General features: G+C 43.8%; 1 protein-coding gene across 1 annotated transcript in view; it reads left to right on the plus strand.

Annotated features, from left to right (window-relative positions):
• SLC2A12 (solute carrier family 2 member 12) overlaps nucleotides 1–17,145 on the plus strand; it is a 52,038-nt gene that overhangs the window by 8,258 nt on the left and 26,635 nt on the right. The window contains exon 2 of the mRNA XM_021693579.1: nucleotides 10,824–12,155. Within this exon, the coding sequence (XP_021549254.1) occupies nucleotides 10,824–12,155 (1,332 nt within the window). The remainder of the gene's footprint in view (nucleotides 1–10,823; nucleotides 12,156–17,145) is intronic.

Below are 17,145 nucleotides of genomic sequence, written 5' to 3' on the forward strand. Positions count from 1 at the left end.
ATCCCAGGACCCTGGGACCATGACATGAGCCGAAGGCAGACGCTTAACAACTGAGCCACCCAGGCACCCCTTAGCCATTCTTTCTTGAACTCTCTTTCTCTTGCTCTCTATGTCTCTCTGTTTCTGTCTGTCTGTCTGTCTCTCTCTCACACACACACACGCATCAAAATTTGTCCTTTGTATTATATGAAACATCTTGGCTTTTTTTCTTCTCTCTCTTTCCCATAGTCCACCTGTATATTATCAACATGCTCCATGCACCTCTCCCTTAACACCCAGGGGACCATCCGGGTATTTATGTTTAGTAAATAAAGTGCCCTTCCTAAGAGTTTTGCATCCACAGGCTTTGCAATATTACTTGTTTCTTCCCATTGTATTTCCCTAATTTAAAAATTGTAAATGCACTAAGGATGATTCACAGTCATTTTCAAGTATGTAGACTCCTTTAGCAATTCCTTCAACAACTCTAAATCCTCACATCATAGTCTTCGAAGTTTTATATTTTGATTGGAAAATATAGGCTGACGGAAACCTACTGTGCAATCACTGGCACTTTGGATTTTTCTTTTTAAAGATTTTATTTATTTATTTGACAGAGAGAGACACAGCGAGAGCAGGAACACAAGCAGGGGGAGTGGGAGAGGGAGAAGCAGGCTTCCCGCTGAGCAGGGAGTCCGATGCGGGGCTCGATCCCAGGACCCCGGGATCATGACCTGAGACTAAGGCAGATGCTCAACTGACTGAGTCACCCAGGCACCCCAGAACTGATGTGTATTTTTTTTAATATTTTATTTATTTATTTGACAGAGAAAGAGATAGCAAGAGCAGGGAACACAAGCAGGCGGAGTGGGAGAGGGAGAAGCGGGCTTCCCGCCGAGCAGGGAGCCCGATGTGGGACTCGATCCCAGGACCCTGGGATCCTGACCTGAGCCAAAGGCAGACGCTTAACGACTGAGCCACCCAGGCGCCCGGCACTTTGAATTTTTTAAAAATGTTTTCATCACATCTGCATACGTTTGAAAGCTTGAAGTACAAATATGTTACTATTTTTTTCCAACATTCACCAATCACTGATGGGATGAGGATCCTTTTTAAAGGTCTTGTTAATTCTCAAATGTCCATAGCTCACCACAGCTTGCACACATTGAGAGCCCCATCCAGGAAACCTCAGAGATCTCTAGGTAAGAGGGCTGCTGGTTTGTTCTGCACATTCACTGCCCGCCCTCCTTAACTGTCTATTTAAAATATCCATAAAAACATGCAAAGAGATGCAAAATCACAAAAGCATGAAAGCCAGATATATTCATCAGTGTGTTAGGATTTAACCCTAAATAAGATGCAAACATAGACCTAATGCATAAAAGGCAGTGAAATTTTAGCTTTGCACAAACTCCCACGGGACATCCCTAATTGAGAGCATTTTCAGGAGCCGGCTAAAGGGAAGTCATCCCCACAGACCCCTGGAGCCGCACTGGCAGAGGGTCGAGTTTTGCTCCACAGTCAGATCTTCCCCCCCATCCTGTTACCGTTATTTCTCTTTCTCTCTCAGGGGCTACAATTTCCAGGATGTCAGCAACTCTGGGCAGGTAGGAAAGACAGCGGCTCGTTGCATTCCGGAACATGAAATCAGTATTAAGAAAGGACAAAGCCCAGGGGCGCCTGGGTGGCTCAGTCGTTGAGCGTCTGCCTTCGGCTCAGGTCATGATCTCGGGGTCCTGGGATCGAGCCCCGCATCGGGCTCTCTGCTCCGCGGGAAGCCTGCTTCTCCCTCTCCCACTCCCCTGCTTGTGTTCCCTCTCTCGCTGTGGGTCTCTCTCTGTCAAATAAATAAAATCTTTAAAAAAAAAAGAAAGGACAAAGCCCAGATGAGCCACTGGAATGGTGCCTTCCAGAAGTTTTAGTTTGGCAGGTACTGGTTTTGACAAGCAAAGAACTACGGGCCCCTTTAAATCATGCAGGAATGATATCTCTTATTCCTAGACAGGGGACCAAAAAATGGAAGCAAAAAAAATTCCTTCCTTCGTCCAATGAAGTCGCACCAGAAAAATAACTTCCAGACATCAGAAATTTGGCCAGCAGCTGTAATGCAGTTTTGAATGTTGGTGAGGTCCGGAGCCAACAGCCAAGAAAGAATTCTTGAGACATCTTTGGTGCAAAAAGGTGGTTTTATTAAAGCACAGGGACAGGACCCGTGGGCAGAAAGAGGGGCTGCACCGGGTTTGTGAGGGGTGACCGATTATATACTTGGGTGTTGGGGGATGCAAAGAAAAGGGAGGTTTTCTAAAGAACTTTTGTATGCTGAAGAGGACAAGACACTGGAGGCCTTGCCATTGTCAAGATTATTTTTCCCTCTCTGTAAAGCATTAACATGAAGATAGTTGGGAGTTTCCTTCTGGAATTTAGGTTATTGATAAGAACGCATTTTTCTTCTAAATCACTAAGACATTTTGTAAACTGATAAAGGCTCTTGTCTTTTTGGACTGTGATCTCTATTAGTTAACCGTTTGGTTTTTGTTTTGTTTTTTTCCTTCTCTTAGTTTTAGGGCAGCCAGGAGTGCCTGAGGAGTGTCACCCAGATCCCACCTGGGGGAGGTGATTATGGGGTGTCAGCTTGTGCTTTGTCCTCAGCTGGCCTTCCTCTGCCTCATCAGCTGCTCCCCCCAGCCTAGCTACGAGGGATTCCCAACTGCAACCGGTGGCTAGAATGAGGTGTGTCAGACACTGAAAACCCAACAGCTACACTAACTCCCTCCTCATTTTCTGCAGAACTAAAATATTCGACACTCACGTCTCAGTCACTCTTGCCAAGATGGACCATGGAACCCACTGGTTCTGGCCAATGAGACGTTAGGGTGAGTCTTCAGCTGGGTCTGAAAATTAAACTGGCAAAGACAGATTAGAGGAGAAAAGCATCCAAACGTATTTAATGTAGGTTCTACATGACACGGGAGCCTTCGCCAGGAAATAAAGACTATAAGAAATGGCTAAGCCTGGGTGGTTGTAAGCTCAGTTTGATGAAGAGTGGACAGCCATGGAGTAATATGGCAGGTCAAGCTGTATGAGGCAAGGCCTGTGTGTTTGGATCCTTCGTGGCCTCTCTGTGTCTTCAGAGATAAGATTGCTCCCTTCCTCTGGGTGTAGGGAAGGCATCTCTCATGTGACGGTTTGTTACCTGCTTCAGGGGAGAAGGGCAGGGGGAAGGTCAGAGGGACCCTCCTGCTTCTGCCATTTTCTCAAACTCCTTCAGATTAAAATACTCAATTAGCCAAAGTATCACGTTTTAGGGGTAGCATATCCTGAAACCCATCATCTTCCACGGTGCTTCTGGAAAGTTCCCTCACCGATAAAAGGAAAAAGGCCTGCCCCAAGACTTCTTCCGTTGTCACCTGCCTTTGAATTTGGTTGTGAGGGGATTTTATGCCTGGAGCTGCGGCAGCCACCTTGCACATATGGTGACAAATCAGGGACAAAAGCCAACCCTCTGAGGAGGCAGGAACAGAAGGATGGATACAGTGTGAATCCTTGGAGATACCAGACTCAACTTGGTCTTCTCGCTAATTAAACAGTAAATGCCACAATATTTTAAACCCTTGTTTTTTAGGTTTTGGTTTCTTACAGTCAAAAATATCATAACTGATCTGGGGGCTGGGTAAAGAGAAGGCAGCAAATCTGGCCATTGGCAAGGCCATTTTAAAAACAAAGGCAAGGGCTGCATTTTAAGATTTCTTTTTTAAGGGAACATACATCAGTTTTGGAAAGCATCTGATTTCTGTTCTCCGTAATTTTTGTAAAAGTGGACTCTGAAAAAAGAGACTAGGACGACGTCTGAGAGTGGGAATAAATCGAGGTGAAGACGGGGCCGAGGACGGAGGTGCAGACAGACCTGTGTGAAACGGTAATGAATGTGAGGATGCGAAAGCCGCAGGCGCAGAATTATGATCTGAAATCTGTGACATGGAGGTTAAATGGGAGACGCTATTCTAGGTGCACATAGAAAGGACAAGAAGAGATAGGAAATGAGATGAATATATATATAGCAAACACATAAATCATTATTACTAAACAAAGAGGGGGAAAACCCCAAACACTAGAAGTCTTTTCTCAGTAGAAGAAGTCAAGTAGTAGCAGCGGAATTTGGAAGAAGCAAGCGCCCAGATTCATCCTGGTGAAAGTCCCACACTGAAGGAGGGAAAGAGGGGAGGAAGGAAAGACAAATGAGTGGAAGGAAAGAAAGAAAAGAAGGAAAGTCCTACATGTCATCAGCAGAAGAAGAGAGTTAACAGAGCAAGAACCAGCGAAGGGTGAATAAACCCGTGTAAGCGATGTTCCCTCTGTGTACCTGCCCAGCCCCCGGAAGTCAGAGAAGATTGGTTTCAGGAACGTGTGTCCATACAAGTACTACTGAATCAAACCTGAGATTTGAAAAATGAAAAAGAAAACAAAGTTCCTATCCTTTTGTTTTAGAAAGGTCAAACGCTAGCAGGTGTAGAGGGAGGCCAAATTTTCCACCTGAGTTTCATTGTATGCTAAAGAGGATTAGGGGGCCGAGGAGGGGGAGAGTGGTTAGATGAAGGCTGGTGCCCAGTATTTACCACCGCAGGGGGCCTCACACGTGGTCTAGGGCCAAGAGGCAGCACCTGGGACCCTTGGCAGCTGGTGGAACAGCACCCCTCAACTCTCATGGGTCTGGGGGAGCTCTCTGGCTGAGCGAGTACTCCTCCTTCACGTGACATCCAGTAGTCTACTGAGCTCTCGCGTCAGGCCCTGTGTGGGTCCCCTGATGGTGACACTTCTACTCTCAAAGAGCTCCCGATCTAAGGCAGGTGACTGGCATAACTAAATGTAATCCAGGGTGCTGTGAGGCCACGGAAGGAAAGGCAAGGGGGAGAAGAGAGATCAGTGCTAACCAAAGAGAGGTCGTCTGGAAAGGTTTTGTAAAGAAGGGGAGATTCAAACTATATCTTCAGAGATGACTCAGATTTCTCTAGGCTCTGAATTTCGGGGAGAGACAAGCCATGAGGGGGAACAGCTTGAAGAGAAGCACAAGTCTGGGACGGTGCATGGCATTTTCCAGAAACAGCAAGTGGTGGGGATGGGCTGCTGAAGAGCTGGTGCCTGGAGCCTCCTGTGGGGCCTGCAAACCAGAGTCCCCGATGGGGCTGCTACACACAGTCTGAACGTCTAGAGAATAAGTCTGTGCACGGGGCTGCCGTTTCATAAAGTATAAATATACAAGTGATAATGAAACAATTTGTGGTCTCTACAGTGGTGCTATATTAACAAGCTAATAATAGTGCTGAAAGCTTTATAGAAACGCTAATACTGTGCTGCTCAAATGCTAAGCATTTACGTAAATATAAAGTTGTATGGGGGACCGTTCCATAATACGATGCATTCATTTTCGTCTACTGACAGAACCTTGGGGAGCAGGGGACCAAGGATCCGTATTCTGGAGGGGTGTTATCATTCATTCTTTTATCCAATCACTCAGCAAACATTCACTGAGTATTTACCTTGTGTCAAAGACCAGAGATGAGAATACAGATATAAAGAAAGCCAAGTTCTTGGCTTTAAGGACTTCTGGTTTAACAGGAGAAGACAAATGGATAAATAAATAAGCACCGTGAAAGATGACAGGTGCCCTAGAAACACATTCTTTCGGCAGGAGGAGCACCGAGGGGTTAAGGGTGAGGCTGCAGAGTAAGGCAGAGCAGGGTGGCCGTCCTGGGGGAGGTGGCGCATGAGATGACTCTTGGAAGATGAGTTGGGATGAAAGATACTCAGGGAGGAGGAGTGGAGAAAGGGGGAGGCCACATCTGCAAGGCCATTTGGGGGCCACTGCAAGTTTTTCTTGAGCAAAACATGAAGTAGGGGGGCTTCTCAATTCCTGAAGCATTCGCACGGGCCAAGCTGTCTAGCCCCCTGGCTGCCAGCCAGAAGGACCTGCGTGCGCACGTTCCGCTGTGTGTTGTAGGATTTAGTGAGCGGGCAAGTGCTCGCTGTGTGTCCATTAGGTACGTAGGCTGTAGTAGGCATATGGGGAAGAAAGGAAAGCAGAGAGCTGGCAGAAACTCAAATATTATGGAAAACTGAGTGTCTCATGTGCGAGCCAGTTACGGCGTGGCTTCTTGTGAGTCACCACGAGTGACAGACAATGCAGCCATTGTGGCCTGGCCGAGCCTGCGGAGGCTCCTGCCCTCTGTGTCCTCTGTGTGGGTCTCAGGGTGTTCACGTGAAGCCCCTTGCTTGCGATTGCATCTCCCATGAGCGGTTTTACTTTCTTACCTTGCTATGGAATCAGCATTGCACCAAAAGGAACACTGCTGGTCTTCTAGCAAAGCAGCAAGACAGAGGGAGGCATGAGCCAAAGGGCCTGCGGTACCAGTTGCAAGTGGTTTCTGTGATGTCTGCAAAAGGCTGAGACGTCTCCGTGGCCCTTTTGGGGAAAAAGAATGTGAAGGAAGGGCCGCTGTGAGGCAAGGCCATGAGCAAAATGGATGGAAATGCTAAATTTCACCAAGAAAGTGAAGTGCAAAGTGTTTGACTTCAGGGCTGGATGTTCTTTGAAAAGGCATTCATTGTAATTCCTCATCCTACCCTCTCCTTTAGCTCAGGCTGCTTCTTCTGGGTCCAGTGAGTTGCCCAAACTCTGCCATCTGTGTTCAGGCAAACATAAACCCCACCTTCCTGCCACTCGCTCTTTCCTCCTGTTCGTGGCCAGATTTCTTGGAAATGTTAGATCTCCTTTCTGGCACCCATAGGATAATGCCTTGCTCTTTTCATCATCAACCAAAAAGTAGACAGAAAAAAAGCCCACTTTTTATGTCTCTCTTCATTTTTTTTTTTTAAAGATTTTATTTATGTATTTGACAGAGAGAGACAGATAGCGAGAGCAGGAACACAAGCAGGGGGAGTGGGAGAGGGAGAAGCAGGCTTCCCGCTGAGCAGGGAGCCCGATGTGGGACTTGATCCCAGGACCCTGGGATCATGACCTGAGCCGAAGGCAGACGCTTAACGACTGAGCCACCCAGGCGCCCTCTCTTCATTGTTTTTATATGATAAAATTGCCCCCGGAAATTGTCCGGTGGTAGAAGTCCCACGGTGTCACAGGGCCACAATCCCAGGAGCATTAGGAACTAACCTTCCACAGGCTGCTGGATTCAAAATCCCAAATGCGCATCGTGAATACTGTATAGGAACGTCAGCAGTAAAAAGTAGCAGTACCAAGATGAGTGAAATTTGTTTTGATCAGTATCCCTTAAAGCACATCACAGGGAAATTAAACCCCTCAAATAAGATACAGATGGTTAAGACCTTAGCCTAATTCTGTGGCATATAACCCATGTTGGTAGGCCCCCCATTGTGGGAATAGGGTCATAGAATGTCTTAGTACACCTTTTTAAGCTTTTAAAGGCCAACCCCCTAGATAGATGATAGATAGAGAGATAGATAGATAGATGATAGATAGAGAGATAGATAGATGATAGATAGATAGATAATTTGATATATAATATTATTTTAGAATTTGTAATTTTATACAAATAATTTTTAGTAATTCGTAAGGAAATAATTCTATTATATCTCTGAAGAATTATACTCTTAGCTGCTGGGTCTCCAGAGGGACATTGACAAACTAGGATGGTTTCCATAACCTTTGCACACAGCCCAATTTGTCCATGTCCCGTGATCACTGACAGAAAGAACAAGGCATATGATGCTAAGTCCAGAAAATGGACAAAGGAACTGGATCCCTCTCCTCTCAGGAGCATTTACCACCACCCCCCAATATAAGAAGCAGGCTTTGTGACTTGCCCCACCCATCACACCCACTCTTCCTTAACTCACCACCTCAGACTCTGTCTGAAGTAGGATGATAGAGCATCAAAGGAAGGGACTCTTGTATCTCAAGGGGTCTTTCTTTTGGTAGGGAAGGCCTATTTCCCACCTAATAAAGGGGGAAAACTAGGAAAGGGAAGGAGAAGGGCAAGGTGGCAAGGACAATCTTCTGCTACTCAAGGAGTTCCGACATCTGTTACGCCATGTCCTTACCTCAGTATCCCCATGCTGCCCAGTATCCCCTCTAACTCAGTATCCCCATGCTGCCCAGTATCCCCTCTAAATCCCCTCCTGGGGTGCCTCTCTCAATCTGCCTTATAAGTGTTTCATTCTCCAATGTCACTCATTTCTTTAATCTGAATATCAGAGACCAATTGCCAAAAGCACAGAAGCTAATCAATATGTCAAACATAGATAAAATGAATAACGACAGAGATACGAAGTAATACAGTATTCTTATCCAAATGTAAGAATTTGACTTGATTCTCCTTGTGGTAGAGAAATATGTTGCTCTACCACATTTGGGGTGTGTGTGTGTGTATGTGTGTGTGAAATATGAGGATTTTAAGATCTCAATGAGGGAAAATATGTGGAAGTTTAGGACATGAACGAACCTCTAAGAGAGTACTTTAAAGTCATTTTGCAAGTAAAAATTAAAGCAGTACATAATAAATGATAGATAATAGAGATATTACTAGAATGTTAAGTTTCTTGGGGGGCAACTATGTAGCTACACGTGGTTTCTTTCAACGCTATAGATATGCCTCCCAGTACCTAGGAAAAAGTCTGCCATGTACTGGTACTAAATATTTGTTTTCTGATTAGCTAGATAAATTACTGATTTAATTTCAATTTAATGGTTTGTGTCCACATGCTCATAAATTAATTTTATATTATCGTGGATTCTTGCATTTTTATTTGTTTCTCCATTTAAATATTCAGTCTTTTTAGATTTATTTTTTGAAGTCACCTATGTCCCAGGATCCTGGAGATGTAAAATGCCTTGGATATTTCTGATGGGAAGAGATTCAGACCAACTTTATTTGACCTGCTTCTTTTCCTAGAGCTGAACAGCATTTTTTAACCTCCTGAAATGGCAGGGTTAAATGGCCCTCGCTCAGCCTGTGATAAATGTGTGCCCACACACATTTCTAGTCCATTTTATACACATCTCAGTTCTTTTCTTCTCCATCTCCCTTACTGTTGTCTCCTCTTCTAAATGTTGTCATTCCCTAGGTCCCAGTCCTATTCCTGTTTCTCCTGCTCCTCTGTTTATCTGCCTAAGTGATCCCATTCATTCCCATGATTTTAAATCCCAGATACATGCTGCTGAATCCCAAATACAAATCTCCAGCCTTGACTTAACTCCTAAGCTCCAAATCTGTATATTAGTCTGAATTGACATTTTTAACTGAAGGTCTTATAGATAAAACAACTAAAACATTTCAGTAAATCTAAAACAGAACTTCTGATTTCCACTCCTCCTTTTACCCCCAGTCATAACCAGTTCTCTTCTCAGTCTTCCTTTGGTCAATATATTGCCTTGAACAATATATAGGCCTGTATACAGGGTATTGAACATTGTAAAATCACCCAACCAATGGCTCAAATCATGGGGCCCTCTTGGGTTCCGACCCATTTCTTTACCTTCTAACTCCAATTCATGAACAAGTGTAGTCATTTTTACCTCCAAATTCCCTTGAATCTGTCTACTTGTCTCAAGGTCTACTGTGAACATCCAAGTCTAAGCTACCATCATCTCTTGTTAACTCTAAGGCAACACACTCCTTTCTGTTATCGGTCTTGCTCCTGGAAGAACCAGTCTGCACCCAACAGCAAGAAACTTGGCATCAGTGCCCCCTTACCATTCAGTGTGCATTGCCCCTTTATACTTGGAAAACCATAAAAAGTTATCACTGTGACTTGCAGGACCCTGTTTGAAGTGTCCCCTCTGTCCCTATCCAAATTTAGTGGATCCTATTTACCTCTCCAAGCTGCTGTGCCTCACATATGAGGTACTGGCTGCCCAACAGTTCCAAAACGATGCTTTCCTGTGTCACGCCTTACAAACTATTGTTTCCTGTGCCTGCAGTGCTCTTCCCTTGGTTAGTTTTTGTTTTGTTTTGTTTCTATTTTTGACAAGTTACAAATATATAATAAGCATCCACATACCTACTTCTGAAAATTAATGACTGCTAACATTTTGCTCTTCTCCCTCAGTTTTTAACATTAAAATAGTAAAACAGTATCAAGTCCCTTTTGTTCTTCTTCCCCCCAAGTTCCATTCCCTTGCCTCCTTACTCAGAGCAAGTAATGGATGTTGTTGGTTCCCTCCCCTGCATCCATTTCTTTCTTCCTTCTTTCTGGTACAATCTTAACTTTGACACACACACACACACACACACACACACCCAGTACCCTCTTTTGTTTCAGCAAGAGCCAACTGTGGCCAGATGTGGCCAAGGAGACATGAGGACAGGTTTCCTGGAGGCTGTGCTTCATTTTCTCCCGTGTTACACAACTGAAGCCTCTAGCACTTCCTGAGGCTCCTATCCTCTCTACTCTGCCTCAAAGGTTTGCTTTTAGAGAACAGCCTGCAGCAGGACCTGAGGAACCGGGCTGTCTGAATTTCTGATCCAACGCCAAAGCAGGAACGAAACAGTGTTCTTGTTTGTTCAGTCTTCATCATCTGTCATCTGCTTATCTTGCATAGCTGTCTGCTAGTAACTAAAAACATCAGCATCACAAATAGAAGGAAGTGACTTCCTAAATGTCTCCACCCCTCACCTCCCAAAAATGAAAGAAAAGGATATTTCCTTTTATATCTAATCATTTTTGTTGATATATTATTTTACTATATTTAAGTGTGTGGTTATACTCGGTGCTCTGAAAAACTTACTTATACAAGGTTAAGTCTCCATTCAGACATAAAGTTTTGAAAATAACAGCGCAGAACTGACCTCTCTGTCTCTTCTCTCCGCCTGTAGGTTGCGGCATGTTTACTCTCCTGTCATCTGTCACTGCTGCTGTCAGTGGCCTCCTGGTGGGTTATGAACTTGGGCTCATCTCTGGGGCCCTTCTTCAGATAAGAACCTTATTAGCCCTAACCTGCCATGAGCAGGAAATGGTTGTGAGCTCCCTCCTCATTGGTGCCTTGCTGGCCTCCCTCACTGGAGGGGTCCTGATTGACAGGTATGGAAGAAGGGCTGCCATCATCTTGTCATCCTGCCTCCTTGGACTCGGAAGCTTAGTCTTGATACTCAGTTTATCTTACGTGGTTCTCATAGTGGGCCGCATTGCTATAGGGGTTTCCATTTCACTCTCTTCAATTGCCACATGTGTTTACATCGCAGAGATTGCTCCACAGCACAGAAGAGGTCTTCTTGTGTCCCTGAATGAGCTAATGATTGTCATCGGCATACTTTTCGCCTACATTTCAAATTATGCCTTTGCCAATGTTTCCCATGGCTGGAAATATATGTTTGGCCTTGTTATTCCCTTGGGAGTTTTGCAAGCAATTGCAATGTATTTTCTTCCTCCAAGTCCCCGGTTTCTGGTGATGAAAGGACACGAGGAAGCTGCTAGCAAGGTTCTCAGAAGGTTGAGAGCCATCTCGGATACAACGGAGGAACTCACTGGGATAAAATCTTCCCTGAAAGATGAATATCAGTATAGTTTTTGGGATCTGTTTCGATCAAAGGACAACATGAGGACTCGGATAATGATAGGCCTGACATTGGTATTTTTTGTGCAAGTCACCGGTCAGCCAAACATATTATTCTATGCATCAACTGTTTTGAAGTCTGTTGGCTTCCAAAGCAATGAGGCAGCTAGCCTCGCCTCCACGGGGGTTGGAGTTGTCAAGGTCATCAGCACCATCCCTGCCACTCTTCTTGTAGACCACATTGGGAGCAAAACCTTCCTCTGTGTTGGCTCCTCTGTGATGGCAGCTTCATTGGTGACCATGGGCATCGTGAATCTCAACATCCCCATGAACTTCACCAATATCTGCAGAAGCCATAGCCCTATCAACCAGTCGTTGGATGAGTCTGTGTTTTATGGGCCAGGAAACCTATCAGCCAGTGATGACACTCTTAGAGAGCTCTTCAAGGGGATCACTACCCATAGCAGAAACTTCCTAATGCCCACAAAAAATGATGTGGATAAGAGAGGGGTGACGACCTTACCAAATGCTGGACTGAGCCAAGCTGAATACCAGATAGTCACAGACCCTGCGGACGCCCCAGCTTTCTTGAAATGGCTTTCCTTAGCCAGCTTGCTTGTTTATGTTGCTGCTTTTTCAATTGGTCTAGGACCAAGTAAGTATTTTATTTTTTATTCCTTCCTTCTTTGCCCTTATGAATGTTAACATATTGCTTTTGACCATCAGAGCATCTTATGGCTATGGTACCTTTTACATATAACTACTAGAAGTAAGATGGGGATAATACTGGCCACCTGATGTATCTACTAATGTGGAAAGTATGCTTGGCTCATACCTCCTTTGTGAAATGTGTGGGCCTGGTATTCAACAGAAGAATTAGTTTTCCATTATCTGTCACATGAGGATAATTTAACAGTGATTGACTGGGGATAAACCAGACCTTGAAAGATATGTATTGCCCAAGAGAACATATTGTTTTATGAAAGCAGTTTACTGGGATAACATTTTCTTCCATATCATTCCTGAGTTCTTCATAAATGGAAAAAATCCAAGCATTTAGATTTTCTTAAAGACACGCTAGTGGAGGTATTCAGTAATAATGAAGGACAGGAAATGATGAGTTGGGAAAGAGGGTGGATTATTCCTTTAAGTACCCTTTGTTTTATCACCAGAGTAACCTCCCTGAGCACTTTACTCATTAAGCAGGAGAATGGGAGTCAAGTTACTCCCATTCAATACAATATAAACAATTTACAGGGAGATAGCTACACAGTTGTCTTATTTTGTATAGCTGGTCTACTCCAGTGATTAAGTTTAAACACTTATCTTGAGCAAACCCTCTAGAGTTTTCTAGAACAGGTTGTTTGTTGCCGTTCCTTGTCTTTCAGCCTCTCACCCAGTCTAAACCTCTCTTAGGGAAGTAAAGTGTAGTCTCTCTACCAGCCTCAACTCCTACACCTCTCTCTCATTCTCTCTCATTCTCTCTCTCTCTCTCAAACCTCTCTCCCCTTCTCCCTTTCTTCCTTCCTCTCTCACACAAAGTCTTGTTTTTCTTGTTGTTGTTATTTACAAGGATCAAGGACCAAACAAATGTGCTCAAATAAAAGGAAGTAGTGGAGCTTAGGAACACAAGAGGACATAGGTTATGTTGAAGGAGAAGGAATTTCATGGACAAATTTAGGTTTCTGGTGCCAGGAACTGACGGTGTTTCTAGAAAGAAAGTCACTTTAGGGCTTTCTCTGGTGATCTACTGCTAAGTCATTAACTATTCATTCAGGTGATACATATCAAGTGGCTATTTTTTTTCAATAACAAAGAACTATGCTAGATGTTGGGGAAACAGTAACGAACAAGACAGACACTGTCCCTGTCTTCAAGGAGATTATGCCTGAATTGACTGAGCTATATTCCCTGTGTCTGCGTCTTTCTGGTCAGCAGCCAGCAGGTTTGGCCTGCTTAATCTCAGTTAATGAATAACTGGATTTGCACATGGCTGATATGGCCTTATACTGCAGCTTTGTTTCCTCACCTTGCGTCTACTCCCACTTCTAAGTGAGATCAGTTTCTGGATATTGACTCTTTCAAATTCCAGAATGAGAGAAGGAATCTGACTGACTCTGCTCTTTGCTATGCAGAGTCATAAATGGTTGTTCAGGGACACCTCTAGGCACATAGTCCAAACTATGGATGACAAGATTGGCCCTTCCTCTGGCACTAGGAGTAGACAGATTTGCTTATAAGTGACGGAGCATGGGCGGATAGAGTAAATACTGTAATACCATCAGCCTCTGATCTCTCTGACTTGTTTCTGAACCCTGGCCCTCCCTGTTAAGACTTAACAATGATAAATATTACTAATGAATAGTTTCCTAGAAACAGGTTTCTACTGTTATTTCAGGATTCAATCATCTTGCGTGTGTACCTGGGAGACATTTGTCTTAGTCAGTTTGGGTTGCTATAATAAATCGCCAAAGACCAGATGGCTTAGACAACAGAGATTTATTTCTCACAGGCTAGAGCCTGGCAAAGTCCAAAATCAAGGTGCTGGCAGACTTGGCTGTTGGTGAGGGCCTCCCTCCTGGTTTGTAGATGGCCACCACTTTCTTAGTGTCTCCTCACAGGGCAGAGGGATGGAGAGAGAGAGAGAACTAGGTAGTTTTATTATGTCTCTTCTCCGAAGGGCACTAATCCCATCATAGGACTCTACCTGATGACCTACCTCCAAATATCACATTGGTAATTAAGAATTCAACATATGAATTGTAGGGAGGGCACAAACATGCAGTCCAGACAATACTTATGTCTTTACTCTGATACATAAAGCTAATGAAATTTGAGAAAGTATCTTATACTTTTATTTTTAGAAACTCTTTAAAGTCTATCAGAAAGGCAAGATACAAGTGAACCTTCTTTTTATATTAATAAGTACAGTCAGTTTTACTCATGTGATAAACATCGGGTGGTATTGTCCTCATTGATTTCCTTTGCCAGCATCTTTTTTTTTTCCTATAGATTCATCATAAAACTAAAAATATTTTTTACATCAATTTTTTGATCCAATCTTTTGAAATATCAAGAATCAACTAAGAATCTCAGGAAAGTTTAGCAAAAAGAAAAGGATGCTTTCTTTGTTTTAAGTCAGAGAAACTTTCAGGTTAACAGAGATTACAACATGGCGCATATTATATCAGAGACGTTGATCTTAAACTTCCAGAACCCACCTATTCATGGTCAGAGTTTTCCCCAGCTCATACTACCCCTCTCTTTTGTTTTTGGGTGACTTTGAAAAATGCAGCAAATTCTCAGTCACTAGCATATCATTTGATACATTACTGTATTAGAGCAAGAATTTCCCTTTTCAGGAAACTTAGTTTGATTTTGGAAAAAATTATTGGGGGCTGCTTGTTATTTGCTTTTTAGGATTCTTTAAATAGTATTCTATACTAATTCTTTTAAAATGTACTTTGGGCTTTAGATTTGACTAATAGTTATTGACACCTATTATGTCAAAAGAAGGCTTTACATACTTTGGAGTATTTCATTTTACCTTCACAACAAGCCTGTGAAGAGAGAGTATTCACCAAATTTTATAAATGGTGGCAGTTTATCTCAGGCTAAGTGACTTTCTCAAATAATTGAAAATACCTCTTGTCTTCTGAAATTCAGTGGTAATGCCTAGTCCAAGACAAGAATAGACAGTCCAGTGTTGGCCTTGTTAATAAATGTTAATTGCTTTAGTGCAGTCTGCCATGAAGATACGTTAGAAGTAAGAATGAATGGAAAGAGTGGATCACTGTCCATCACATAAGGCTATTAAATGGGCCACTCTGCATTTTATGCAAGATAGAGACAGTCTCTCTTTTTCTGAAGCTCTGCTTGGTAAGCAAGCATGTCCATTTATGAGGCTGAGCTACAGGATAAGAGAGGGAGGGTAATGATAAGTTTTGATGTGCCCTTACTTGAATAACTGAACTCAATTAAGGTAATGTTTAATGTGTTTTTGGTTAGAATTCAAGCTCAGCCATAACAAACACCAAAATAACAGTGGCTGAAATAAGATGGGAGTTTGTTCCTCTCCCACTTAGCAACTGGGTAGTTCTGGGTGTTGTGGAGGCTTCCAGGGTCAGGTGCCAGAAGCCTATAGATGGTGTCCCCAAATCTCTCTGTAGCCAGCGCTTTAATATTGGTTCTCAGTTCATCATGATGACTATTTAAAAATACTAAGACGTATTTTAAAATTTCATCACCCTTTTCTGGTAGCTAATAGTCCCTTGAGAATAAGTGAAAGGCACAAATTACAGTCAATTAAAGGGAGGCTGGGTATAGAAAGGCCTGGGTAATAAGGCAGTGTGAGCAATTCTTTTTTTTTAAAGATTTTATTTATTATTTATTTGACAGAGAGAGACACAGTGAGAGAGGGATCACAAGCAGGGGGAGTGGGAGATGGAGAAGCAGGCTTCCCGCGGAGCAGGGAGCCCGATGCGGGGCTCGATCCCAGGACCCCGGGATCATGACCTGAGCCGAAGGCAGATGCTTAACGACTGAGCCACCCAGGCGCCCCTCCTGATTAGCTTTTAAAGATTTTTGTTTAAAAATTTATTTGGCAGAGAGAGACACAGCGAGAGAGGGAACACAAGCAGGGGGAGTGGGAGAGGGAGAAGCAGGCTTCCTGCTGAGCAGGGAGCCCGATGCGGGGCTCAATCCCAGAACCCTGGGATCATGACCTGAGCCGAAGGCAGACACTTAACGACTGAGCCACCCAGGCGCCCGGCAGTGTGAAAAGGGAAGCAGAACCACTGTGAGGAATAGGGGACAAGGAATTTCTTGCAAGGGTTGCACCCCACACAGCTGTAGAAGACACTGAGAAAGCAAAGGTCTGGAAGGGGATGGTGAGAGGAAAAGGAGAAAGTCACTCATCAGGGCCATGACAAAGGGAAGCTGGCGAAGAAGCCTGTGGAAGCCTGTTGCCTCCGCATCTGGCTGTTGTGTGAGAAGCGACTGGAGCCCGTATCTGTCTCTCACCACATGGACTCTGATGACACTGGCCACTTTCAGAAAAATAGGGTCCTTCTCCGTAGAGCCCTGTGTGCCTGGTCTAGTAGTAGGAGAGGCTGAAGGAGGGAACCCGTGTACTGGCTGTTCCCCCAGACCAGCAAGGAGAGGCAGCAGGTCACAGCAACGTGACAAGCTGCAGGGATGTCTAGGACCCAGCACAGGGCTGATGTGTCACTTTGGCCTTCCAAGTCTCCTGCAGATTTATCTTCCAGCCAGCCCTCCCTGAAAACGACACAGAGGAGGGGACTCTGGGAAACGTAGTTCCAGCTCAGCTAACTGGACACAGTATAGAACCGCCAGAGTAATAAACTCTGGACTCAGGAAGAATAGATGTGAATATGGAAAAAAAATATTCCGGAAGGTCAAGGGCCCTGAATTCTCTCTTCAAATGCTATGATAGGTATTTATTTCTTTTAATTAAAATATTAATTGTTAAAGTGTATGACTAGCTTCCATTCCATCAGTTTCTGAAAAGAGATGAGGTCATTAAATTAATGTCTCTTGGCTTTTGTTTCTTTAGCTATAAAACCAAAAACACTCTTCTGCTAATGCACTGTAAAAGCCTCCACATTTATTTTCTTAGGGGCATT

The sequence above is a fragment of the Neomonachus schauinslandi genome, chromosome 8 (genome assembly GCF_002201575.2).
Source record: "Neomonachus schauinslandi chromosome 8, ASM220157v2, whole genome shotgun sequence".
NCBI lineage: Eukaryota > Metazoa > Chordata > Mammalia > Carnivora > Phocidae > Neomonachus > Neomonachus schauinslandi.